Source organism: Sinohyriopsis cumingii, chromosome 19 (genome assembly GCF_028554795.1).
Source record: "Sinohyriopsis cumingii isolate HCF-2022 chromosome 19, ASM2855479v2, whole genome shotgun sequence".
NCBI classification, from domain to species: Eukaryota; Metazoa; Mollusca; class Bivalvia; order Unionida; family Unionidae; genus Sinohyriopsis; species Sinohyriopsis cumingii.
Window position 1 is genome coordinate 51613268 of NC_142979.1, and position 27059 is coordinate 51640326.

The 27059-nt window shown below is 36.6% G+C and overlaps 2 protein-coding genes and 1 long non-coding RNA gene across 4 annotated transcripts in view; 1 reads left to right on the forward strand and 2 right to left on the reverse strand.

Annotated features, from left to right (window-relative positions):
- Positions 1 to 1172: 1172 nt before the first annotated feature.
- On the reverse strand, positions 1173 to 15804 carry LOC149775700 (uncharacterized). 2 transcript variants are annotated; one of them, XM_089943568.1, is made up of 2 exons: positions 15679 to 15804; positions 1173 to 1877 (listed from the first exon to the last, which is right to left on the reverse strand). In XM_089943568.1, the coding sequence occupies exons 1-2, from the start codon at positions 15689 to 15691 to the stop codon at positions 1495 to 1497; spliced, it is 396 nt and encodes a 131-aa protein (XP_089799694.1). In that variant the 5' UTR covers positions 15692 to 15804; the 3' UTR covers positions 1173 to 1494. The 2 variants fall into 2 exon arrangements, with proteins under 2 accessions (XP_089799694.1, XP_089799693.1); XM_089943567.1 differs by lacking the exon at positions 15679 to 15804 and adding an exon at positions 4446 to 4626.
- Positions 11883 to 25170, forward strand: LOC149775701 (uncharacterized). The gene is made up of 3 exons (XR_016416514.1): positions 11883 to 11960; positions 14405 to 14657; positions 25052 to 25170. It is a non-coding gene; the product is annotated as an uncharacterized LOC149775701 (long non-coding RNA).
- The window catches only part of LOC149775702 (uncharacterized), a 37836-nt gene continuing 29339 nt past the window's right edge, over positions 18563 to 27059 (reverse strand). The window contains exon 6 of the mRNA XM_089943566.1: positions 18563 to 25182. Coding sequence (XP_089799692.1) covers positions 24985 to 25182 — 198 coding nt within the window. The 3' untranslated portion in view covers positions 18563 to 24984. The remainder of the gene's footprint in view (positions 25183 to 27059) is intronic.

A 27059-nucleotide genomic window follows, 5' to 3' on the forward strand; every position in this document is an offset into this window, starting at 1 on the left:
AAAAGAATTTTTTAAAAAATCAGTAAAATTGCTAATGATGCAAATCTGAAAACTTGGTAAAAGTTCACATTTGTATAAAAATCTGTAGGTAGGCTTCCTTTTCACCGACTGGTTAGGTCTCCTTTGCATGCATGTAAAGTGGATTACTGTGAGATGCACAGAGTCACTTTGCATACATGTAAAATGGGATAAAGATTTTTGAGAGAATGAAAGGGTCACTTTGCTTACATGGAAAGTGGAATAAAGATTACAGAGAGAAGCACGGGGACACTCTGCCTACATGTATAATGGTATAAAGATTACTGAAAGAAGGACAGGGTCACTTTGCATACATGTAAAGTGGAATAAAGATTACTGCGACAAGCATGCGGATAAAGCCGCTTTCCAACAGACTTACAGTTGTTTGTGACTATCTTCTTAATCAGGAGATAATGGGAGATATAAGATCAGCTTTTCTATATCAGTCATCATCTAATACACCTGTAAAATCTTGTTTTATTCTAGTCTATATCTTATTAAACTTTCCAGTTTTATATACTTTTGTTGTTTCTGACAACTTTCAGCACATGGTCAACTACCTGGATATGGTTCCATTTTGAAGAGTTAACATTTAGTTGAATAAAATATGGGTTGGATGGAGATTGTGTGTAACATGCAGTAATATATCAATCCTTGCTTTATGATGTGGTTTTTTTACTGTCCATTTATTGCATCTTCTGTGGTAATTCACTTACATGTATGATGGACAAATGTCCTTCACATCATCTGAACTAGAGTAACCACTATAGAACTCTTTCTTTCTGTATAATGTGTACCAGGACTATTAATGAAAGGAAGTCAACAAACTGCTTATTTTACAGCTCAGTTATAGTTAAAATAGTGTTTGTGCCAAAAGTATGTGAAAGTATGAGAATGCTGAATACTTTATGGTTTGTTTTTATTTTATTTTATTGGTTTTATTAAAACATTCAGCACATGATTTGCAATGTCATGCCAAAACAATGGGAGCTAATTGCCTTTCCTAAAGACAATGTCAACCCAGGAAGATCTGATTGGAAATTGAGCATGCAATCTTTGGATTATGAATCAGGTGCTCTACTAAATGAACTACTGTTGTCCCCAGGTATTTTGTGGAAAAGTAAACTTTAAGTAAATTTTATATAACAATGCCGTAAGTTTTACACTTCGCTTTTAATTTCCTAGGTCAGAGTAAAGATATACAAAGAAAATTTACAATTAGAAAATTGCCATGAATAATCTTATACTTTTGTAAAAAGATGTTCACGACTTCTTCAACCATAGCACTGTAGGATGTGGGTCCTTATTAGAAAACATCCATCATGGCATGATTTTAGTCAAAATGAAGTTCACCACACTCAGTGCATGACAGTACTTAATTTATTGTGTCTCTCAAACGTCTGTCATGAGAATGCTGGAAAGACGCGAATCAGATGGTCCCAGTACAAATGTTCTGGCCTGAAATGACTAAATATATTAAGAACTGAACGCATCCGCAGTGAGTTCTGCATGATTTGCGTGCTTGTCGGTTATTACATCTGCAATATCACCTCTGCCAATTTCTTTCAGTGCACGTTCCAGATCTTTGACCTTTTCCTTATCCTTGGAATTGACACGGAGCCTTTTCCAGTGGAGTAAAAGCCTCTGAGTGGTTTCAACACGCATGTTGTCGGAAGCATTTATTAAACCCATATCCGAGGCTTCGTTGGCAATTTTGACAATAGTTGTGTTGGGGATGTTCAGGTACATGGAGAGAATTAATCCATTGAGCTTCTCAGCACCAACTTCACGTGCAAGCACTGCAAGGCTTCCGTCTGTCAAAACGGCTGACTCTTTATTCTTTGATGTAGTGGTGGACGCTGAAATAGAGACCATAGATTTAGAATGATCATGCAAGCAAGCCGACTTCTTTCGGGTAACTGAAGCTATTATAGTGTGATTTGGATAAAAAAATTTAACGTAGCTTTAAAAAAATTTCAGTCATATCGCTACGATTTCTGCAGTGTGGCAGTTTATAGTGATGTCCAGCAGTGGGGCATCATGCCGCAGACATGTAGCGCGATGTCCCACCCAGTCAAATTATCCTGACACCAGGCCGACCAGTCCTAACACTAACTTCTTAATGTTAGTTATAACATTAATAATAACAATAATGTGTTGTTTGTTTGTTTGTTGTTTTGTTGTTTTTTTTGTGTGGTTATTTTTATTTTATTACCATCATATCCCAACATCTTCGGATTTTGAATATAGTTTTAAGATGAATTTATCTTTTGCTAAATAAATGACCAGATCATCGAATATATGGGTCAGGCTTGACAGGCAGGTTATGGTCAGCTACTTTTTTGTTAAATTTCAATAAGCTGTAGTGCATATTTTGAAGTTAACGAAAGGTCACGTACTCGTATGTGTTATTACAGTCACGGATACTTGGTAATGGGTGGGGTATGCATAAAATCTGACAACTTGCAACAAAATGCTGCATGACAGACTGTTTAGCCCATCATGTGATGCGAATAATCCTATATATCACAACTTGGCAACTGATTTTGTTGATCTTAATCTAAATCATATTTTAATCTGAAGTCCATTAAACTGCTAATTTTGAATATGATCACTTCACAAACCAAAACCATTAAGTCAAAAAGTTGACAATTAAATTCTTGATAAAATCTAGCAACGGTGTTGATATTATGTTTGTTTCGTTAGCCATCTTTTCCTTGTACAGAAAATCATAAGAGTTCAATTTTTATGCATTTACATAAACTTTCAGTTGCAGATGGTTAGAGCGTCCGCCTCGAATGCGGGGATCACGGGTTCGAACCGCCCCCGAGTCATACCAAAGACTTATAAAATGGTACTAGCAGATGCATCGCTTGGCGCTCAGCATTAAGAGGTTAGTGTTAGGACTGGTCGGCCAGGTGTCAGGATAATGGGACTCGATGGGACATGATGCTACATGTCTGCGGCATGATACTCCAGTGCTAGATATCACTACAAAATGCCACACTGCAGACATCGTAGCGATATGACTAAAATTATTAAAGCCAGATTAAAAATCCAAATCACACACACAGTTGCATAATATATTCACGCAACCAGCCAAAGCACCATTTGTTTTGCAACTTGCATACAACGTGCAGAGAGCCAACATGAGCACCGGCATGGGGCGCGAGGGAATTCAGACACTAAATTATAATATTTTTTTTATTTTTTTATTTTTTTGTGTTACATTTACATTACATAAAGTTGTTCTTAAAATGGATATATCATTCTCCACATGAAAAAATATTGTAATTGCATAGACAAGGCATGTCAGATGTATGCCGAACGTCATGAACGCAATTCGTAAACGAGTTCAGCTAAATCGAAGTGAGTAGGGTGGGGATGGTGGAAAAAGCTATGAATTGAACATCATATTAAACAACGATATAGTACAAAAAATTAAACTAGCTCTAGGATTTTGTTCAGTTTACCCAATCTAACTGTGATGACCTTTATGTTCACGAAATTTGGTGTATATAATGCCCAGGCCATATGCAAATTTATCCACAACCTAATAAAAATACAACCATGCATTTTGAAAGATAAATTAGTCTAAATTAATCGTGATGTGTCAACTTTCCTCGACCGCTAAGGTTGCCTAAGTGGTTAGAACGTCCGGCTCAGATGCGGGAGTTAGCGGGTTCAAACCCCGGCCGAGTTTTTCCAAACACATAATTATACTTGCAGCTGCTTTGTTTGGCGCTTGGTATTAAGAGGTTAGAGTTAGGATTGGTCGGCCTGGTGTCCGGATAACGTTACTAGGTAGGACATGATGCTGTATGTCTGCGGCATGATCCCCCAGCGCAAGAACTCTTTAAACTGCTCTTTGTTTAAACGCTCTTAATCAACAACCAAATGGCTTGGACAAAATCATTTATTTAAGGGAGATGACTGGTCAAGTTAAGTCAAATATTAAATACAAAAAAAAATCCACAACAACAAAAGTCGAACACGGGTTGAATGAGAGCTTGCTGTTTCATGATGTGATGTGGCCATTATGAAAATGTATTATATTGGCAAACAACTTCCTGATTATGATCTGTAACAAAGTAGTCAAACGTGCTTTGAATGTCACCTTTATTATATAACCATATGCCTTAATTTAAAATAGATGAAATGTACAGATCTTGTTTTTGCCTTATATCTTTTCTGGGAGATAATACTCGGTTGGAAGGTAAATACAACGTTTGCTAGGTAGTATTTTGGAATCGTGTTACCTGGAAAGACCATTTCAATAGTACTATGTCATACACGCTATAAAATGTGGACACCTTAGAAACTGACGCGAAGCAAGAACTTCGATTCAGCCTATCGAGTGAATCTAGTTTTAATAACAATTAAAAGAAATGTATGTGCACTCTGATGAAAATCAAGTGTTTGCTTACGTCTAGATGCTGGCGTCGGCGTTTTCTTCTTTGTGGGCGATTTGGTTCCTTTCGCAATTGGCGGCATGATTCTTTGCACTGATTTTTGTTTTGCAATGGATTGTCCAACTATGCTCCGATTCAGTTTCGTGGTAAGCAACTCAAATCTATATACATAAAAGGCAGAAAAGCCAGCGCAGTGTTGCAGAATATTGAACTGTTTGAGAAGTAATCAATATCGTTGTTGGTTCACTGCACACTTAGACTTAGTCTATTCGAGGTGATCCGGGTAAACGCAGTGCTGTTAACCATGGATAAAAAGTTTATTTTTTTCCGTCTGTTTTCTTTCCAGTTTAGCAAAGGAAAATGTAATGAAATATTGATCTTAATCAGTGAGAAATCCTTGAAAAGAAAATGTCACAAAGTGTGAATGACATAATATGGATTAATAGGATATGTATTACAGAACACTGGCCAGTTGTGACAAAGTAATATTTTACATGGAAATGGGAACCATGCCTAATACGTTATGAAATTTGGTGTGTGAATTCCTTGCGATATTTTGACAGGTAAATGTGACCGACAGCAACTGCGATTGTAGAATATCACAAAATCTTCACATTGTCTAATTTAACTTAGGTTTGGTTGTTTTCGAGAATAATGTAGAAAGTGGCAAATATGGTTGCATTAAATAACAGTCATTTATGGTGATTCTTGTTTGGGTTTTGAAATCACTGACATTGCCAAGTTCGCGCACTCCTACCTTGCTCCGCGCAAACTTTATTCATTGGCTGATAATGCTGTTAAAGGTGTACTTTTCTGCTCTGAAATATATCATTAAATCTTGCATGATCGATCCTTTTTCGTCAGATTTGACATTATGCACTTGTTCGTACATTTTTTAAATTTTTTGTTTTGAAAACTACTTTTTTTAAATACCCCTATTTAGAACATTTTTGTGTAGCAAATATTTCCTAACTGCAATAATAACTATAATGTACTGCTTATTGTATAAAAACGAATGCCAGATCTTTTAGGAAAGACATTTTGATCCATCCACCCCACCCCCACCCCCACCCCCCGATTCGACCTATTTGTGAAAAATTGCTCGTCTGTGCCCCAGCAAACGGTTGCACGTAGCAAACCATGCTTTATTCCAATATATCAGTATCATAATTTTGGTTCAAACCTGTAACTAAGCACGTGTAAAGTATTGGAACCAAAAGACGAAGCCAGATGGTACAATGTGTTCAGAATACTCTGGCGAAGTTGAAATGTGCCAAACCGTGCGTGAATTTTATTCTTTATAAACTAATTGATTATTCAAAAATGACTGACAGAACTCTAGCTTTCCCTCAGTTTTGATACTTTAAGCAACTAATGCCTCCACATATTTGTCAAATTCCGTGCTTTGATGTACTGCTGTCGCTAGAACTGGCATAACAAAACTAGACCCAACTGTCACGTAAAATTCCAATGGTTAAATCCGTCGCAGAAAAAAAAAAGTTACAAGCGTAAAATTGTCTGAAATCTATCTGATTATGCAAACATAGTTATTACCGCAGTTGTTGTTGTTGTTGTTCTAGGGTTTAACGCCATTTTCAGCACAAGATAGGCTATACATGGCGGCCAGTATAACTGGTGGAGGAAGAACCCTGGAAAACCCAGGGAAGAACCACCAACCCACGAGAAGCTACTGGCAGGCTTTCCCACGTACCCACGCTAGCCGAGCCTTGGACTCGAACCCACGCAGACAGAGTTGATATGGCAGTGATCCGGAACGGTGAGCGCTTTAGACCACTCGGCCACTCGGGGCCCCTACCGCAGTTGCTAATTAGATATTACAGTGGCGTTACTTTGTACCCCCTCCTCACAATAAGACAGTCGCCGAGAAACCGGATTGCATACAGCATGAATTTAAGGAATTGACTCTATCACCAGTCCGCCAACTCACCAATCTGTACATCACAGCTATGAACCGGCCAATCACGCGTCAGCAGCGATTGCTGATAGGAACCAATTAAAATACACAAGCCTTAGACATTCAAACAACTTGCCACATTTATTCTGAATTATATATTAAATGACCATAAGTATCCAACACAATACCAAGGTCCGAATTTAATTACCCAAAGTCATGCTATACTTGAAAATTTCGTTAAAAAAATTACAAGTAAAATCTTCATTATGCTAAAAATGAGGTAGTTAAATATCTATAGCTGTAAAATCAATAAAAACAAATACAAAGTGACATATTTAAGGAAAAGGAAATGCCAGTTCAGATTATTGTGGATACATGAAAATTTTCACCAGTACGATCACTTGTGAACTACCACGTTGTCCCCGATTTCATACCCGATGTTGTTTTGCCTTTTTGTTTTAGTTGCCTTCCACAAATTTATTCGCTGTTTTCTCAGAGTACATTTTCATTCATCTAAAGAATCAAATGTGCGCCAACAGTGTTGTGATTCTTAATGGATTATATTGGGCCAATTTTATAATTTCTCATGTAACAGATGTACTGAGAAATGTTAATTGAAGTGTAATAACTAGTGTCTCGGAGAAAATTTGTGCGAACTATAAGACTAGCCACGCCCAAGTTTGAGCACAGTTCGAGAGTAAAAGGGGAGAGTTAGATCCGGGAACTATTTGGATGAGGTGGAAATTTAGTCTTTTTTGTTCATACTGTCACCAAGTTAGGAAACCGTTTTGCAATTCCAACCGAATTCTACACTTAAATGATGTTGTACAGGTATCGCCGAAGGTCTTGAAAACTCTCAATACGTTGACGGAGATTAATCAAGTATGGAGACTTGAATTTTCTGTCAAATTGGGATGTGTGTACCGATTAAAACATCAGCATTCACCACGTTGAATGGGAGACAACAAACAACAGCTCTTGACGTTTGAAAATGAAAACACCTGTTAGAAGTAAATGTATCAAACTATGACAAATTAAATAAGGGCCATGCCGCGGTGGGGAAGGAGGAGGGGCACACATTTGGTTCAGAAGACTTTGTCCACAATATAAATTATAAGATTGTTTGCACGGTAGAACCCATTGGTGGGGATGGTGAAGTCACAGCCATCTACAAAGAAAGTTTTCCTAAAGTTTTAACTGAAATTATTTTTCTAACATGTTTTACGTCCTTTGACTATGGCTAAGGTTTTGACAAGGGTGGTATTTAACGGTGAAGAGAACCGGCAACCATCCACATGGGATGACCAACCATGCATTCTTCCAAGTGTTTGACCAAGGTTTAATCATGTCTTATTGCAGCAATATTCATCATAACGAAAAATTCACTTAAGGACGAAAATCAGTCGGTACACACTATTAAATGTGACCGTCCACACCGGAATATTCAAGTCAGGACACCGTCATTGACGTTTATGTAACAAGCGTGCCAGAAATTGCTGACCAGGTTTTTACAATGACTCAGCCCAAAGGCCTGAACTATGCTTAACAGGTGTTACAATGACGTAACTCAAAGGGATAAAATCTGCTGTCTGCAGTGCATGCGGAAAGGAAAATATGACAATGCTGCAGAGAGAGAGAGAGAGAGAGATATGTACTATAAACAGGCAAATATATGGTGCAGTTGCTATATCATTTGAATGCGTCAAATGTTCATTATAGAAGAATAGAAAATGTAGGAATTTTCCGAAACAAATATAGAGCGCATTGATAAGTTGGTAAATTCTGCAGTGACCATATAAATAGAACGAAGCAAACTTGGACACATATTTGAGGCAAACAAAATTTAGAAATATTGTACATGAAAGAGTTTACCCTCAAAAGAAACATAACTCGCCCACTGTTCCTGACGTTATTGATGAGGTCAGTGAAGATAAATCAGAGCAAGTTAATTAAACAGGTGCTTTAGGGCCATAAGTATAAGAATGACATCCCAACTCAATTTATGCTACAGAGCACATCACTGCATTGCAAGAGAGAGGCAGTGCAAGCATATAATGAAATTTCTAGACGCTCTCTTCAGATACAAACTGGATAAAATTCACGACGACAGGTTAAACATTATTGAGTACATGTGGCAGTCATCCAAAATTTATGCTGCTGCCGTACTTGATGATGACTCATTCGAAAGACGTTTAACTCAGTACCGCAGAAGGATTTTGTTGTGGCTCCTCTGAGATAGGCGTGGTCAATTATTTGGCAAGGATTGACTTCCAGTTTGTGTTTGCTATGGTACAATTGGGAGTGCAGCTAACAGAAAATATAGCGGTATTTTTGTAAAGTAGATAAACTCTCGCACGTCCGTAAAGAGAAAGCTCCATGACATTCGAATACAGAAGCCTTGTGATAACGGAACGCAACGAATGCAAGGCAACCTGCCTTGGAAAATAAGAACTCCGTGGCAGACCATGCCATTACGAGTTATGCAGAACGCGCACACAAATATTACGCGAGGGATTTTGGGCACGACATTGCTTGAGATGTGTCATTGGAGTCAAATCACGGAACCAACTTTGTCAGTGTTCGGAATCTGTTCTGGAGAACTATAAATTCCGCAGACGAAAATCAATACCACAAACGACTGTGGTTGCCCAAGTATAAGCATAAACTAATACAACAGCAAAAGAAATAGATGAAATAATCGCCGGGATTCAAGCAAGCGTAGTTTCTAATCCTAATAAAATATCAAAAAGAAAACGAACCATTGACAAAATTTCACACTTAGAAAGACGCTTTGTCCTCCCCTTAGTAGAAACATGCCTACATTTTCAGAGCTAAGACAGCACGCACGGCAACATGATATCCACATACCAAATCGTATGAGAAAAGCAGACATATTTAAATTTTTAGACCCATATTTGCGTTGAATTCTCAACAGTTACCAACCACAGCACTACAGCAACAACAGAAAAAACTTAAACAACTACAACAATTTGCGCGCAAGTACAATATCCAAATACCCAGTGACGCAATAAAAACCGACATCCTTGCGATACTAGACTTGTATGAACAAAATCGTCTTCGTGCTGAGGAAGAACAAAAACGTCTCGTCTCTGCTATTGCTACTGAAGCGGTTGAGTCTGTTCATGAAATAAACAACAATACAATTGTTCGAATTCAATCTCATAAACGTAGTGTCGAGTTGGAAAATCACGTGGCCAATATCCCGCCCGCCTACACACCACGTAGAGACGCTCCACGACTGCTGACAAATCTGATTCTGAATCGTAGCGGTGTCACAAAACTTTGGTCACACTGGGGTCAAAGCAGGCATTCTCCTCAGCGTTCTTCTGGTTATGGGGCTTAGTCGTGACAAGTGTGTATTTAAAACTACTACTTCGTGGATTTACAGTAGTGTCCGAGTAATCCTTAACCGAAAAGAAGTTCCATCAGCGATGAAATTGCAAGAGGCATCGAAAAGATTCTGGAAACGCTGAAATCAAAACACCAGTGCAGGATCGGGATGGACTTTCAAGAGATACTGCCATTTTGAGATCCATCTCTCACCGTATCACCAGTTTCGTGGATCCAATTATATGGCAATACCAAAATGGGTCCCGCCAAGGTCAAGGATCAACGTGAAATATTTGAGAAAAAAATGTCCTCAAGGGGAAATTTTGGCACCGCTATACCCGCTAGTGTCAATCAAAACGGGCTTCAAAACCAGGCGAACTTGTGATTTTTTGAAGATGAATCTAGTAAGATGTAAAAGTCAAACGTGAACATCTCAAGATATCATTGTCAAGGTGAAAAGGGACTTTGTGGTATATTAAATGGTTGAGCTCACTGACAACGGTGGAATCGGATACAGTGGTGTGTCAGTTGCGTTTATCAAAAATAATACGCGCAAGAAGAAATCGCTAAGTGCCCACACCACCGCGTGAAATAAGTTCTTTTGCAAGATACGTTAAATTGCTAACGTATCGAAACGTAATGAATTTAAAATAGCAACTAGTCACATTTTTTTTACATGTAAATAGTTTTGATACCCTTTAATCTAAAATATTAAGAGCGCCAGAGTCTGGATCGTACTTATTTATTATATCTGGTTATTATAATGAACGAAGTTAGGTAACAACATCAGAAGTAGCCAGCCTGGCCTAAGAGTAGTATTGTGTCACGAACCCGACATCGGTGCTCCAAAGTCTTTCATATATACGATACCATTATCATTGTTAGCTAAAGATAAAATTCAGTTTGAAGCAAAGCACAGGCATTGACTTCAGCGCCAGATGCAAAAGGACTTAGGGATTGTTTCTACAATGGTGAAGTGGCATTCGCCGATGTATCCACCCCAGTTACGTTCGCCATCGAATATTTTAAACCAACACTGATATACCTGAGAAAATAAAGGCCTCGACTGTTATTCAACAAGGACGCACTTGTTCGTGTAACAGTTATTGAGCAAAGACGATTGTTAGTTGGCAAAGGTTCTGATGTAACCGGCGTGTTTTTAATCAGACAGGTGCTAGGCCACCAGAACGTACCATCGCCAGAGATTTAAGTATTCCCGAAGCTGATTTGTTTTTATAACTGCATGGCAATTGAACCAGTTAAACAGAATAACTGGCTATAAGTGCGTGTGCATTTTGCAATTGCACGTGATGATGAGACCGGACAAGGTCTACCTGTCGTGCAATTAAAATACTCAAATGTATTATTAATAGAACTATGACAGACCCTCAGTCTTACCGACTTAAAAAAGTAATCGAAGCAGAACAACAGCTGTGAAATGAGATCACGAAGAGAACCGCGTTGATCGTAAAGTACAAACGCGCCTGTTTGGTCGCAGATGATATTTGTGGTCTTGCTGCGGTAGCAACTGTTGGTATTGGTGTGACTGAAATCACAACAATATCCACCATTGTATGTGTACCAATCAGCATTGTAGTCGGGGCTCTATTAATAGTAGCAAATTTCGATGCGACTGCATTCCCGAGTACGCGTGTTTTCCGAATTGCTTGCGGACACACGGAGCAGTCTCAATACGATCAATGAACTGTATTCGGTGGCAATAGAAGGTAAAATAATAAATGCAGCCGCGTCTGAGACAGTGTTGGCGGAAATGTAAAGTCACGCGCAACTCCAAGCACAGATAAGAAACCGTGCCGTTGCAGATTTACAGAAGATACAAATCGAGTAAAACAAATAATCTTCACACAGTGTGTTTATCAATCTCTACCATAGGTTTTCCTATTTTGAATACAGCTCTCTCACTCTGCAGTATTTTCCTTTCCACAGTCACTGCAGACAATAGTAGTACGGAAATGCTGCTTGACCTTATTCGATATCCTAAGGAGCATGCACAGCCATACGAGACTCTAATCCCCATGTCTGGCACACTCTAGCCACGTATTTACAACTCTAGCTGCCTCTCGACAAAAAAGTAACTAAATATCTATGGGTTGCGTGGAGGGATAGCCTGTCATTGAGGTTAGAGGCGAGAACGGGTGTCCGGTGACATACAGTGTATCGAATTAGGAAAAAATGGTACTTCCGTCCTACTACAACTGATAATATTGTTACATTACATGGATTAACTCGTCATATTAATTCAGGTAAAAATTGTTTCATGTTGTTATTGGTCTTGCTAAAGCCTTTGAGTCTATTGTAACATATATCTTATTATGTAAATTACGTAAGTTAGGAATAAGAGATGAAACATTTAACACTGTACGTCCATATATGAAAATGTCAAAAAACAGAGTGTGATTCAATCATACCTCATTTGCAGAATTTGTATGTGTATCTACTGTGTGTCAATAGAGTGCTGGTCACCATTTATATTTTATATGTTTATTAATGACATTGAAGAATTTATTAACAACTGTTTTCATAGTTTACATAGTTTCTGATTTTATACACTTGTGACCTAGTCATAATTTTCAGTCCAAACAGGGTCTGCAAAAAGGCCTAATTGTTCTGAGAATATATTGTGACAAATGTGGCCAAAACGTTAATACAAACAAAAAAAAGTATGGTTTCCTCTAAAGAAGGAAAACTATCAAATGATTATGTATTCGTCTATAACAGTTTAGAGTTACATGTTGCTAGTAAATTTATTTTCTTGGAATCGTTTCTTTCACATTTTCCTCAGCAAACTTTATGCGCACATTATTTGCAATGGATAAATATTTATACAAGTTTGTAAATGTGTCCCCCAAAGATAAAGTGTAAAATATTTTACAAAACTAATTTCAACTACCCTTAATTATGGATCAGAAATGTGGAGATTCATTGAAGGAAATACTGTTGCACTTTTGTACTTACATTATTGTAATAAATATTCTTCTTATTAACAACATCTTAATTAAAATGGCTTTGTATATGGAGATTTGGAGAGGACACCCTTACAGATCAAAAGGTAAGTCCGCGTTCAGAATTACTGAACAAAGCTTATCTCCTCTGATAATACAAAATATATATGTCATGTCTAACCGGATGTTTACTGACCTAGATAGCCGTACTAGAAAGAAAAAACAAAGATTGGGCATGGTTAGTCTCATCTTCGCTAGCCATGGTTCCACCTTGGCATATCGAGCAGATATTTCTGCGATTCGAGTCTGTGAATTTCATTGGATACGTCGGCAATCCACCGCATCCAATCAAAATTAAGTTGTTCAAATTTGAACAACGTTCGTATGTGATCGAGATAAGGGGAGCACACAACTCGAATGGACTGATAAATAAGCAATTTAATTTTCAACTGCTCATCTATGCTTGCACAAATACCTTTCACTCAAATAGACATGTAATGGCTTCCCTCTGGTACATAGTCATACTTTGGATGTTAAACTTACAAATTATCATTTTTTAGGTCGATCGCCACCACCGTTTTCGGCCGATGTACGATGCATCACGCTATTGGTTAGTTCAAATTACATACTAAAGGAGGCAACACTTGAAATCCAATAGGTGTCGCAATGACAAAGCAACTATATAGTTAATCGATCCGCCAAGGTGTAGATAGAGTTATCGGAACTTCGCAAAGATGGGTTTGTCTGGTTTTTTTTTTTTTTTTTCAATAGCCTTGGGCTGGGGGAAGTGTGGATAAATCAAGTTTTTTTCTTTCAATTTTTATTAAAAATATTTGGTCAAAGCAACATTAGCTGACCAGCATATTCAAAACTGGCATTCTAGAATCAGAGGATCTAGAGGAGCTAGTTTATTTAGAAATATGTAATCACAGTTTGACTATAATGAGCATTAGGATAGAGTAATAGGGACACACTACTTAGAAATGCCCTTTTAAACTGAAGGATCTCGGCCCATAGTTTACAAATTTAATCGGGGAGGTGGAAGAGACACCATTAAATCAAAGGACTTCTTATAAAGTGATGGAAGAATATTACTTTGAATTAAGTTGTCATTTGCTGGTAATAAAGGAGAATATAAACTCGTATTTATGGAAAGGCCTGAATATGCTGATACGCATCAAATTATTAAATTCAACGAAACTTACAGAGGTTAAAAATCTGCGACATTATCTCCATAGAACACTAATTGAACATAATAAAATAATGAATGCAACTTAATGCCATTGTTATTGTTATTGTTATTATTATTATTATCCTCGTGTCAGGATATTTTGACTGAAGATGCTACATATCTGCGGCAGGATGCGCAAGTGCTAGACTTCACGATAAAATGTCACACTACAGACATTGTAGCGAAATGACTGAAAAATTGTTAAAGCTACGTTTAAAATCCAAATCATACACCCACTCACCCACACACGTGTACAAAGAAAATCATTTTGAATACTGCCTATATATTGACAACACTGTTTGTGTCTTCACCCGAAAAAGCCTAAATCGTTTTGCAGAAACCATTTTTCTTTGTCAGTCACCTTTTTACTACGAAATCAACAGTCAGTTTTTATGTTACTGTACACAGTGGAGAACTAAGTCAGTGTGTACAATACATTTTTCTTCTTTCAAGCACAATGACCTTGACTTTTGACTTTCTGACCTTGAAATCGATGTTTCTTTCTCATTCCAAGGGCAAACCATCCACACCATTTGATAACTTTAGATAGTGGAGGAGTCGAATTATAATGCAGAAACCATTTTTTATTTCGGTCACAATGACCAGTGAATTTGAATTCGACGATGTTCTTCCTGACCCAAAGTGCAAGTCATACACCAAGGCTGTCAGCTGTACGTGGTGAACAACTTGACTGATTGTGCGGAAGCGAAATCAATAAAAGATAGACGGGCGGACATCATAATACAATACGCTCTGCAGTATCCAAGGTAAACTAAACACATGTTCTTATATAATGATTTAAGTAACTTTGCCAGGATAAATTACATAGAACGAGTGTGATAAATCATCTATGTCACATTACATCTAGGTATATAAACCATGTCATAACCCGGAATATGTAAGAACATTTTCTTTTTTCAGCATGGAAAGTTGCCACAAATATTTTCAGACAGGCTGGAGAATATTTGGAAAACAAAGCAGTAACGACAAGCATGCAATCTTCCGATTTTCTGTTCTTCATTTCTCTTTTATTGTATGTTGTGTACACCCTAACGAGTTAGACTGTGCCTTAAAAATGCACTAATTGACACAACAGCATACTCGATATATTGACTGAATTTATAAAGTTAGTCGTAACGAGAGCTAACTTTATTTAACAGTGGACAGTCGGAGTGTGGCACATATGTGGTTGGGTGCGGAAGAAAAAGGATGCTTTTGGTGTTTGTCCACAATTCACCTATCAGGCCAATAATTTTTAATCAAGACAATATCCACCAATGCACTGATAAAATGACAAATGAAAATGAGATTACGACAACTGATATTTGACAATTGGATCATGCTAAAGAGCCGACACTTGCATCTGCTTTTTCAAATATAAATTTTACTTTCAATTAACAAGGACACCTTGCTTGCATATAGCAAGTTAAACACCGTGTAACATGAGTGACCAAGTCACAACACAGAACGATGATTGGCGTTGTAGACGAACATAAATGTATCTTGAAGTAAAGAACACCCATCTATTCTAAATCTAATTGCAATGAAAATACAGAATATACTGACTTACTCAAGTCAAATTCATGCACACATTTCTTCAGATGACTCCATGACTCAAATCTGAAATCAACATTCACAAAAATGATGCATGACAATTGACGTTCACTCCCTCGGTAAAGATCAATCAAGTAAATCACGACCTCTTGTTTTGAAATCGGGTTTAAACTTCTACCTAACTGTAAACAAAAGCAATTAGCGCTAACGACAAGTATATTAATTACAACCCACCTTCTTCTGCCATTGTTTAATCCTTAAGATCACTCTTCCAAGGTTAGGCTTGGGTAGATATTTTCAACAAGATTACCTGTTCAATAGTTAACTCTTGTACTTCAATTGTATTGATGCCTAGCGACGCGTACATAGCAACTGTGATTGACCACGTGTTTTGTGTATTGTACTCTTACCAGGTATATACACTTTGTACGTTGGAGAGAGAGAGAGAGAGAGAGAGAGAGAGAGGTAAATATAATGTGTACTTTGGTTGGGGAGAGGGGGGAACTTCATTGACAGACGTGTAATATGTTCATGTATGACTGACGAAAAAGGTTTCGAGTACACGGAAGCAAAGCGCAGACGGAGACAATGTGCTCAACTTTCACGGAACCATGGATAATTTAACTGCATTTTGATTTTATTTAAATAGGAAATATAACGAATTTCAATGTATGAATGTATGTATGTATTATGAACTTAAGGCACCTATATTCCGTTTTTGGATCTAACTTTAATAAGTAGTTGAGGATTCCAGGTTACGCAGTAAATACTGGAAACTACTGATGGAAATTTGTCTTTGCAGTCAGCGAAGAACAAAAAAGTCCATGTCCCAAAATTCCATCAAATCTAGAAGAATAAAATGTCCACTATAACTGCACGAACATCGAATACGGACGGTCATCTGGTGGCGCATATGCAACTATCATTTTCACGATTTTATTTTTTGTCGTTGTGAGTGCGTGTTTGTTGTTGTTCTAGGGCTTAACGTCATTTTTCAGCACAAGATAGGCTATACATGGCGGCCAGTATAACTGGTGGAGGAAGAACCCTGGAAAACCCAGGGAAGAACCACCGACCCACGTGAAGCTACTGACAGGCTTTCCCACGTACCCACGCTAGCCGATCCTTGGACTCGAACCCACGTAGACAGAGGTGAGATGGCAGTGATCCGGAACGGTGAGCGCTTTAGACCACTCGGGGCCCCGTGCGTGTTTGTGCTTGTATTACAAAGAATTAAAATCAAAGTGATCTGAAAATCTAAGGTGGCCTTCTACAAAGATGCCTATATATTTTTCATTTGTCACGTCCAAAGGTTAACAAATTTGCCCAATTTTTAAAAAATATAAATGTTTGATGTAATACACCTTGCATATAATCAGGTCATCTACATATAATATATACAACTGTGTCTACTAAATGTCATTTATCTACCTTACGTTTTTTTCGCAAATGAGTTAAGAAAGTTTCGTTAAGAAAAGGGTAGAAGCCAAACAACTTTCAAAAATGTTTTTTTTTAAAAAATTTTTTAAAACAAAAGACAAATTGCTGTAATATTATGATAAAAAAACCCCAAGGTCATGTACTTGTGACCGCGATTAAATGTTTAATTTTACACTTCATAGTTTTGGTGCTAGCAGGCTTAAATGGATAAACGGACGCACAGACGTACTCCTTACGCATGGCATGCATCAAAACAATGGACTAAAGTGGAAACGCAAAGAAAACAAGTCACCCCACCCCACCCCAGTTGTCGTGGATGAAATTACGTTTAAAACTTATGTTGTGTGTGTGTGATTTGGATTTTTAACATAGGTTTAACAATTTTTCACTCATATCGCTACGTCTGCAGTGTGGCAGTTTATAGTGATGTCTAGCACTGGGGCATCAAGCCGCAGACATGCAGCATAATGTCCCACCCAGTCACATTATCCTGACACCAGGCCAACCAGTCCTAACACTATCCTCTTAATGCTGAGCGCCAAGCGAGGCAGCTGTTAGTACAATTTTTAGAAAGTCTTTGATACGACTCGGCCGGGGTTCCTCCCGTATCCGAGTCGGACGCTCTAACCACTAGGCCACCGGAGCGGTCGTTTAATACGCATAGTAAGTATGCTTATATCAACAGTAGCGGGAATAGAGCAAGGTGTGAAAGTTGTGATTGCACCGGGCCAGCAAGCTGGGGGAGATGGAGGGGATGGGCGGACGAAATTTTTGGAGTTTATTTAAAACAGATTATAACTAAAGCATATTATTTACAAATAAAATTTGATTTTGAAAACAAACCTGCATGTTCCTATGAATATTTCACACAATTTCTTCAGTGATACAGAAATTAGATTTTGGGGGTCCATTGTTCCCATTTGGCATCAGGCCCACGCAGCCCTAAAATGACCACCGATATATAAGTGGCAGTGTTCATTGTGTATTTGCAGATCTAATCTTAAATGTCCCTCCGCCCTCCCACCAAAGTCTTAATCCACCCCTGCGGGGTGAGGTTACAGCCTCTATCGAAAATTCTTTTCCGTTCCTTATGTCATTATTTTAACAATATCTGATGCTTCGGTCTCTCTTTGTTTAGTTTACACTCCATTGTGGAAAACCAGAACAATATGGAATGCCAAGTGTGGATGTATCATGTCCTTTTTTTAATTTTTAAATCAACTAGTTTAGTGTTATAGGCAAGTATTCTCGATGAAAACTGTACGAGATAGAAATTTGCATAAACATATGACTTCTAATTTGTCTTACTGGTTGATTGGCTCTGTCTCACCAGATCTCTCTCTCTCTGTTGCACAACTCACTGTGTTTTCCTACATGCATCATATGCCTTTCAGTGTGTTCCACTGAGTGCAAGAGAGTGGTGTAATGCATCTGTAAACACTGCTGTTACTCACTGATGCATGTTAATCATGATGATCTTGATGACTGTCTTTGAATATTCTTTAAGATTCTATGAATGGGATTTAGGGACCTAAGCACATGCTTAATAGTAGTATTTTAGTTTATCTGTCCTGACTCCTGAGTAAATCTGCTCCATGTACATAGTCTTCAGTAAGATGTTTCTGAGGATCACATATTTCTGATCATGTACCTTAACTGCATGAACCAAAGCAAAGCAGAAATTGTAGAATTCTTTATTTGCCAGTAAGTACTGCAGGCTACAATCTTTTGAATTCAATTCAGCTTTACAGAAATGACGATCAGCAAACAAATTTCAATGTATTCTCTAACTGCAGCAATTTGTTGCCATTTTTCTTGTGTTTATCATCATTTTCCAGTGCATGACAGACCACACATGATGGCCAGTAGGACTCTGGAGAGCCCTGGTAAGAATCACCAACCCATGGGAAGCTACCTTTACATACCCACCTTGGCCAATCCCAAGACTTGAACCTATGCAGATGTGAGATGGCAGTGATTGTTAATGGCAAGTTCTTGAGATCACTGGGCCATCTGGGGCTCCTGCTGCCAATGTCTTTAAACCTATTTTCATGCATCAGGCAATATGTATTAATCACTCAAATCCATACAATTAAGTACTTACCTTTTCTTTACAAAGTAGTGCTTAGATTATATTGGCAAAAAGAAAGATAAGTCATCACACGTTTTTTTCAAGATGAGGGTTTTATCCACAAACGGATAGAAATTTACAAATCATGTCTTTATTTTCACAGTGCAGTAATATTTTCTCAGCCTGCATAGACAATCAGATGCTTCATATAGCACCTATTCAAAGCATACTGAAAAATTTTGACAGAAGAGTCACTACATTTTCAAGTCACCTTTACAGTAATCTGATTAAAATCACATAAACGTGAAAATCTGACTCAGACCTCTTAGGGGTAATGTTTTGGTGACCTGTTATTATCATCATTGCTAATTTTATCAGCCAATCAGAATAAATCCTATAGTTTCATGTCTGGGAGACAGCAGTGTGGTGGAAGAACATCAATGTGTGCCAAACGATTTGATTCACTTTTAGATATTTGAAAGCTGAATTTCCATTGGCCAATTCAAAGGTCAACAGAACATGACAACTATGCAGTCACTGTTAGATCTTCACATAGGACAGAGGAGATGTGATTTTTATCAGATTGCCTTTACAGTTGTTGAACTATTATGTAGTGGTCAGGAAGTTTCAGAACGGATTTTTTAGGTTGGCCAACAAGGATGTATTGTAGCCCATCTGCATTATACTGACGGCTACAAAATAAAATAACAAACCCAGGAGTTCCTTAAAGGGGCATACAGTCTACTAGGCTAAAAGAATTTCCAGAAAATCAGATAAAACCATTTCAACTTTTTATATGCTGAGTGTTGAAACATCTCTTATAGTCTTCAGCAATAACAAAGTTTTCCAATTAGCTACTATGGTGGACATAATGTATGTGACATCATTAGAATTCTTTTGGTGAAACCCCATGACAAATTGACCATGCCCGTCAGGGGAAGTAGTGACAGCAAGATTTTCCCAACCGCCAACATGGCAGTCATACTGGTTGAACTATTTTCATTTAGCACCAACTAGGTATCATAAGAAGTCTATTTATGACAATCCTATGTTGATATACCTATCCAGCTGAAAGCAGGAGAGACATCATTTGAAAATGGCCACCCTGGCCATTTTGAGTCAATCTGCATCATTTTCATTGGGACCAACCAGATACCATAAGAACTCTTCTGATGATAACCCAACATCCAAATCAATTTCCATTTAAGAGGAGTTGCGATAATAAAATATACAAGATAGCCACCACAGTGGCCAAACTGGACATCAGATTAGCACCATTTTAATTAGGACCAACAAGACATTCTAAGAAGTCTTCTTATGAGACTTTTTGTTTTAAAGTAGTAATAATAACAAGACTTTCAAAACAACTGTCCTAGTCACCATACTGGATATCAGATGCACTCCTATTTCCATTCAGGACCAACTAGACATCATCATTAAGTTTTCTGGTGAACACGCAATGTCGATAGGACCAGAAGCCATAATAATATTTTCCAGATGGCCATTGTCACAGACATATTGGAGGTCAGAATGGCACCATTTTCATTTTGGATTTAACTAGACATCATAACAAATCTTGCAGTGAAAACCCCACACTAACATTATCATTTTTTCATGGGAAATAGTGATAAGATTTTTAAATGGATACTGTGGCTGTCATACTGGACAGACGAGTGACATCATTTTCAATCAAGACCAACTAGACATCATAAACGATTAAAGATAACAAAATTCTCAAAATGGCAGCAGTGGAAGCCATAGTGGATTTGCGAGTGGCACCACATCCGTTTAGGACCAATTAGAAACGATATGACAATCAATTTAGGTGGTGTAGTGAAAAGATTTTCAAGATGGGCCCTGTGGTGGCCACATTAGACATCTGATCAGCACCAATTTCATTAAGAACCAACTAAACATCATAAGACATTCTGGTGAAAACTTCATATCAATATGACTTTCCATTCATCTGGAGTAGTAATTACAAGGTTTTCAAGGTGCTGATGGCAGCCATATTGGACATTAGATCAGCACCATTTTCAATTAGGATCAACTGGACATCATACAAAAACCTTCAGTAGAAACCTCATGTTGACATGACCATCCATTCATGATGAGTATTGATAGCAAAATTTTCAACATGGCTGTTGTGGCAGCCTCGTTTAATGTTCAAGCTGCACCCTTTTCATTTAGAACCAACAAGACCATGTAATGAGCATGTGTGTTAAGTTTCATGGAAACCTTTCAAGCATTTTAGGAGGCGGCGACAACAAACCTGCATTAACAGCTGGATGAATGACAGACAAAAAATCATCCCATTAGCTAATCTAGTCTATGACGAGTGGAGCCAATAAAAAATTACTTAATGAACCATTTTTACACAGTCAAAAGCTGATAAGGATGTGAGAAAATATTGAAAATTACCATCGTTACATGTACATGTTAAGATACAAAATGAACACATACACATTCTCTGAGTTATAAACCATACTGTTTTATATAGTTAAAAATGTTTATAAAGAACAGAAAAAACTAAACATCTATATATCAGTCACTGGAACAGTGCTCACAGCTGCATAAAATACATTTAGCACATGTACATTTTATTTTATATACAATATCAGTATGAATAAACACTAAGTTTCCTAGTAAAATACAAACACCAATGTAAGTAAACATAAAACAGTATAAATGGTTAGTTCCTTTTCTTTCACAGACAAGTAGATATTGCCATCCGTGAAATGCTATAGCGCTGCAAATTGAAATATGTACAATGAATTGTCCTATGATGGGAGTATTTTCAGGACTTATTCAGGACTTTTTCAACACAATACTAGTTGAGATCAATATCACATGGAAACCTTTTACAAACAAAACCAAGAGCAGAACAAATTAAAAAGAGATTCCAATACTCTGGTACAGTATGTGGAACAAGCTTCCACTACATGTAAAATCTGCTGAAAATATTAAGAGTATTTAAGAAGAGATATCATGAGCATGTATGTGCTTCTAATAGATAATGGAATTTAGTATTATAATACTAAACATGTTAAACAGTAATTATTGCTATCTTCATATAATGTGCATTTTTGTACTCTCCTTAGAAGACCTATAGGGAGAATAGTATTTGACTAATGAGTCACCCTCTATAAATAAAGCATTGTTATTATTGTTAGTATTATTATCATTTTACTTGACATTATGTCTGGATATATAATTATAGGTTGCTGTATGTGAATCATCTAGATAAATAATGATTGATTATTGTAGAAATAGTCTGGATATATAATTATTGGTTATTGTGTGCATACTGTTAAGATATATTGGTCATTGTGCGCATATGTGGAGATAAATAATTATAGGTCATTTTGTGTGTATAGTCTGATATCTTGGGTTCATGATTGTTTTTGGCATGTGGCCAATGAGATTTTTAGTCAACTATGCCAAAGAAGAGATCATTTGAGAGACCCATTCCTGACCAAGAAGATCATGTTTATCGGACAATCGAACAATGAGAATATTGTGCATGCAATCACTGCTTTCAAACAGGTAGAACATATTCTAATATGTATATTAAGTTCACACCTGCAAAAGCAGGTGTGTGTTCTCAACATCAGCACACATTCTGGGTATAATGTTCAAGATGTTTGAGTGCCAAGAACAGTAATAGAACAGGTATCAGTGTGAAGAGCTGTCCTCTCGAATGCATCCAGAGTCCATGCAAGATATCAAACTATTATATACTCAATTTATAATTAGCATCAGTTACCAGATCTCTTCACATTACTATTAGAAATAATTACAAATATGCCAATAAATATACTCTCTTTATTTTTAACTTAATTTCTACTTTCAATTATGACATGTATGTCTGGGACTTTGGATGACATAATAATAATGTAAAAAGTTGTATGACATCATGTTGACATAATTGCTCATTTAACACCTATGTTAAGTATATTGGGCAAAATCAGATCGTATACTAAGAAATAATCTGATCTGTACTAAACAAGAGGGTCTACAAAATGTTATCTCACCTGTGAATTATTCGTTCACATAGCCCACCCCCGAATGTATCTTAGCTGCAAGAATGTAAACATATACTTTAAGATTCTTAATAATGACATCCCTTCCATCTCCACAAAGAAATGAATACCTTTACCTCATCACACTTAGGTAAGTGAAACAAAAATATGGTGATGGGCTAAAAGTATATACCGTAATTGATAAAAAGCTATGTCTTCAGTGAAACCTGTCAAATTAAGACAAATAAAACATTATAGACATATGCCCTTGATATGAATAAGTTTTCATAATCAGGTCTCTTCTGAATATTTTCTTTAATAGGTGTCCCTTACATGATCAATTCCACTAAAAAATAAAAATGAGATATTTTTTTAAAAATCCCTTAAAATAATGTTTTCAGAGTTAAATCTGATCTAAAACTTATAACAATGACCATAATCTAGTGTGAACTGAAAGATGGACAGATATGTAAACGGACAACAAAGTTGTTGCTATGTCAAGTTTCCATAGAGAATACAACTGCAGGAATTGTGAAGTGCATGATAAGTAGCTAAGATATAATACATAACCATATATACAAAACAGGATGCTGCCTCTGTGACTTGTTGCAAGAAATGCTATTTCCAACACTGAAGTTATGACTGATTTACAATGATGCAAAAGTAGTTATCATTATTTCAAGCAAAATTTTAACTGAAAATGATGTGCTACCCTTCGGTAAATAAAAACTGATATAATGGTTCAGCACAAAATAAACATTAGTCATTAAGATTAAAATGCATCTAATTTTTATGAACCAAAAGAAAGTAGCGGTAACAAGCCATAAATATTAGAACCAAGTCAAGGAGTTGTAATGCTGTGTTCTTTTTTCTTTCCTAAATAAAAATAATCAGAACTATCCAACAAATCCTTCCCAGGAGTACAGTGGGTATGTGTGTGTATGTGTGATTTTGATTTTTAATGTAGCTTTAACAATTTTTCAGTCATATTGCTACGATGTCTGCAATGTGGCAGTTTATAGTGATGTCTAGCACTGGGGCATCATGCCGCATACATGTAGCATGACGTCCCACCCAGTCACATCCTGACACCAGGCCGTCAAGTCCTAACACTAACCTCTTAATGCTGAGCGCCAAGTGAGGCAGCTGTTAGTACCATTTTTGTACGTCTTTGGTATGACTCGGCCGGGTATCGAACCCACAACCTCCGGCATCCGACCCCAGTAGATGGTTAATTGGGCTTGTTTTTTCCCCACAGCTGAAATGTCCTCATGCCAAGAAGCTTGCTGTTCATATTTGATACATTCTGTTCACTGGGTCCAGAGAAGTCTTATTTAAGGTTTTTCTATTTTGTGTAACAGTGGTCATATCTGAGACCAGATTGGCATTACTTATATAAATCTGAATGGGCTTTAAAGCAATATGTTTTCTGTCAAGTTTAGCCAAATATTAATCATTAGTTTACATAGGCTTCAAAACAGCAAAATTGTTGATCTGAACAATTTGAACAGCCAAATCTACATGATGTGAAAACACCATAAGTTAGACATACAAAGATGAACAGTTCAACAGTACAGGCTTAGGTTTTACTGAACATATTTCTTGTACATAGCAAGACATTTTTTAAAATTTATCTTTTTTATTTTGCTATGTGACAATGAAATTTATTCTAAATATTAAATAGAACACGAGGTCTGAAATAATGTCAGTATTAACTGAATCTTAAACCATTTTATTCTTTAATGAAATCCTTCTGAAATATAGATTTCAAAAACTTTAAATGTTTATTTATATTCTTTAATTAATTCTAATTATATAAAAGTTTCATTGCTGAGTATACAGCATGCCAAAAAAGAGAGGAAAAAAAAGACTTGGAAATCTTAACTTAAAGATAAACAATGAAGATAGGAACTTTGGAAATACCAAATAATATTGCTCCCAAAAACCAATGAGCAATATTGCAATGGTAACTAACCACCATTAAGGTGATTATTAAACTGTTACAGTTTAGGAAGACTTAGAACGTGTAAAATATGAGCTATGCATAGCATTTCCATCTCTGCCATCTTTCCAGATGAAGTACATGCCAACCAAGATCACCATACTGGGAACCACACCAATGTGTAGGATCAGAGACTCACGGAAGCTGAAGGTTCCCTCAATAAAAAAGGCGATGGCCAGGGTGACGCAAAACAAGAAACTGGTCTGAAATATTAAACAGTACATCGATTAGATGAGAATGTATTATAACATTTGCTTTTTTTTCTTCTAAAATTAAATTCATACATTATCTTAAAGCACAAAGAAAGACAAAAACATTAATTTTCAATATATCTGATGCGTATAAGGACTAAGGCTAGACTAATGTACAAACCAAATCTCTCCATACAGAATCCTCCTATGATCTTGATATGACAGTCCATGGTTACATAATTCTGTTATGACTCTATGGTCTTAAACTAAGTAACAGAAAAAGCAAAAACCTTCAAGTTTTTTAAAAATTCAACAAATTTATTTCAACAGAACAAAAAGTGAAAGCTTAAAAACAAATTACATTATTGTGAATTAAATCCAAAATAGTCATAAAAGTTCTATCACAGGTCCAAATGTATTAAGTTCCAACTGAAGTCCATTGGTATTCCAAATAAATTCCAATAATGAATGTGATGATGTGCCTGTTGTATCAAATGTGCTAATGTGCCAATGGCCTGCATTGTGGTGATGTGCTAAGTCTTGATATATCACAATAATATAATCCAAAATATTCTTGTCTGAATTCACTATAATTGCAAATTAATGTTTTAGTCCCAAGAATATTATTGAGCACTTTGTAATTCCAGTTAACAATAATTTGAATAAATAAATCCATCCAAATGAAAAACATCACAACAATAAGATGGATTCTACTTCAGATGTTATGACAAGAAAGAGTAACTTTTTGAGTAAACAACATTATATATAAAGCTAAGACACAATAATAGAGCCTGGATATAGGTCAGTCTCCTCTATAAAACATTCAAAGTTGTGAACATGTTTAGGAATTTCCAAGTGAAAAACTATGTCCTAGACTTTGATTCAAATAAACATACTTACCTCCAAATGTAATGATCTGAATATTTAATCCACAAAGAAATATTAGCTATGTATTATGTTGTTTAAAAAAATAATTACTGGTCAGGTACACAATGACCCTGATTTTGGGCAAAGTCAGCTACAATATAAAGATGTGCATAACATATAATCATTAAGAAAAACCAACAAATAAAATAAATTAAATACACATAACAATTGTCAAAAATTGTATACATAATCTTTTGGTTAATGACTCAGTATTTCCATTTGAATATCATGCTCAATAATAAGGTCATTTTCTAAGAAGAAGCATCTATCATATTAAGGTCAAATTCACTTGCAAATGTTAATACAATAAACTGCTGAATATGCTTATTTAGGATTTTGTATCCTGTTTGATGATTGAGAAAAGTCTTTAGATCTTTCACTGAAAGTATGAATAGTTTTAAAAATCCTAAAAAACTGTTTAATTAGATTCTGTTAATGAGTCTTTCAAAGGGGCTGATGCTATACTGGCTAAAAAAAAAATGTATAGAATTCCATGCAAAGACCATTTCTGTTATCATGGACAGATAATTTCTGGGTTTGTGTCAAATAATGCCAACAAGCAGCCATATAAAAAGCTATTTTAATCCATAATTAAAACATTTTTTTAAATAGGCCCCAACTGACTGAACTGGCACTGTTCCGGATTCATACCATTTTCGTGTTATCATTCTCATCAGCCATCACATTATCGTCTTTATTCAGGACCAATCACATATTGCAAGAGATATTTTAGTGAAGACCCCGTGTTAATGTCAACCTTCATTAAAGAGAAGTGAAAAGAATTTTTTGCCATGTTGGAGATCAGATAAATACCTTTTCATTCTGGACTTGATGCATATATCATAGTGTTATAGTGAAAAGCAAATTTGTCTAGAAAATTATGCTTCTTTGAGATCAGATCAGAATAACATAAGAGATATAAGCCTGCTACCTCCTTAATCTAGCCCTACTTAAAAGACGAC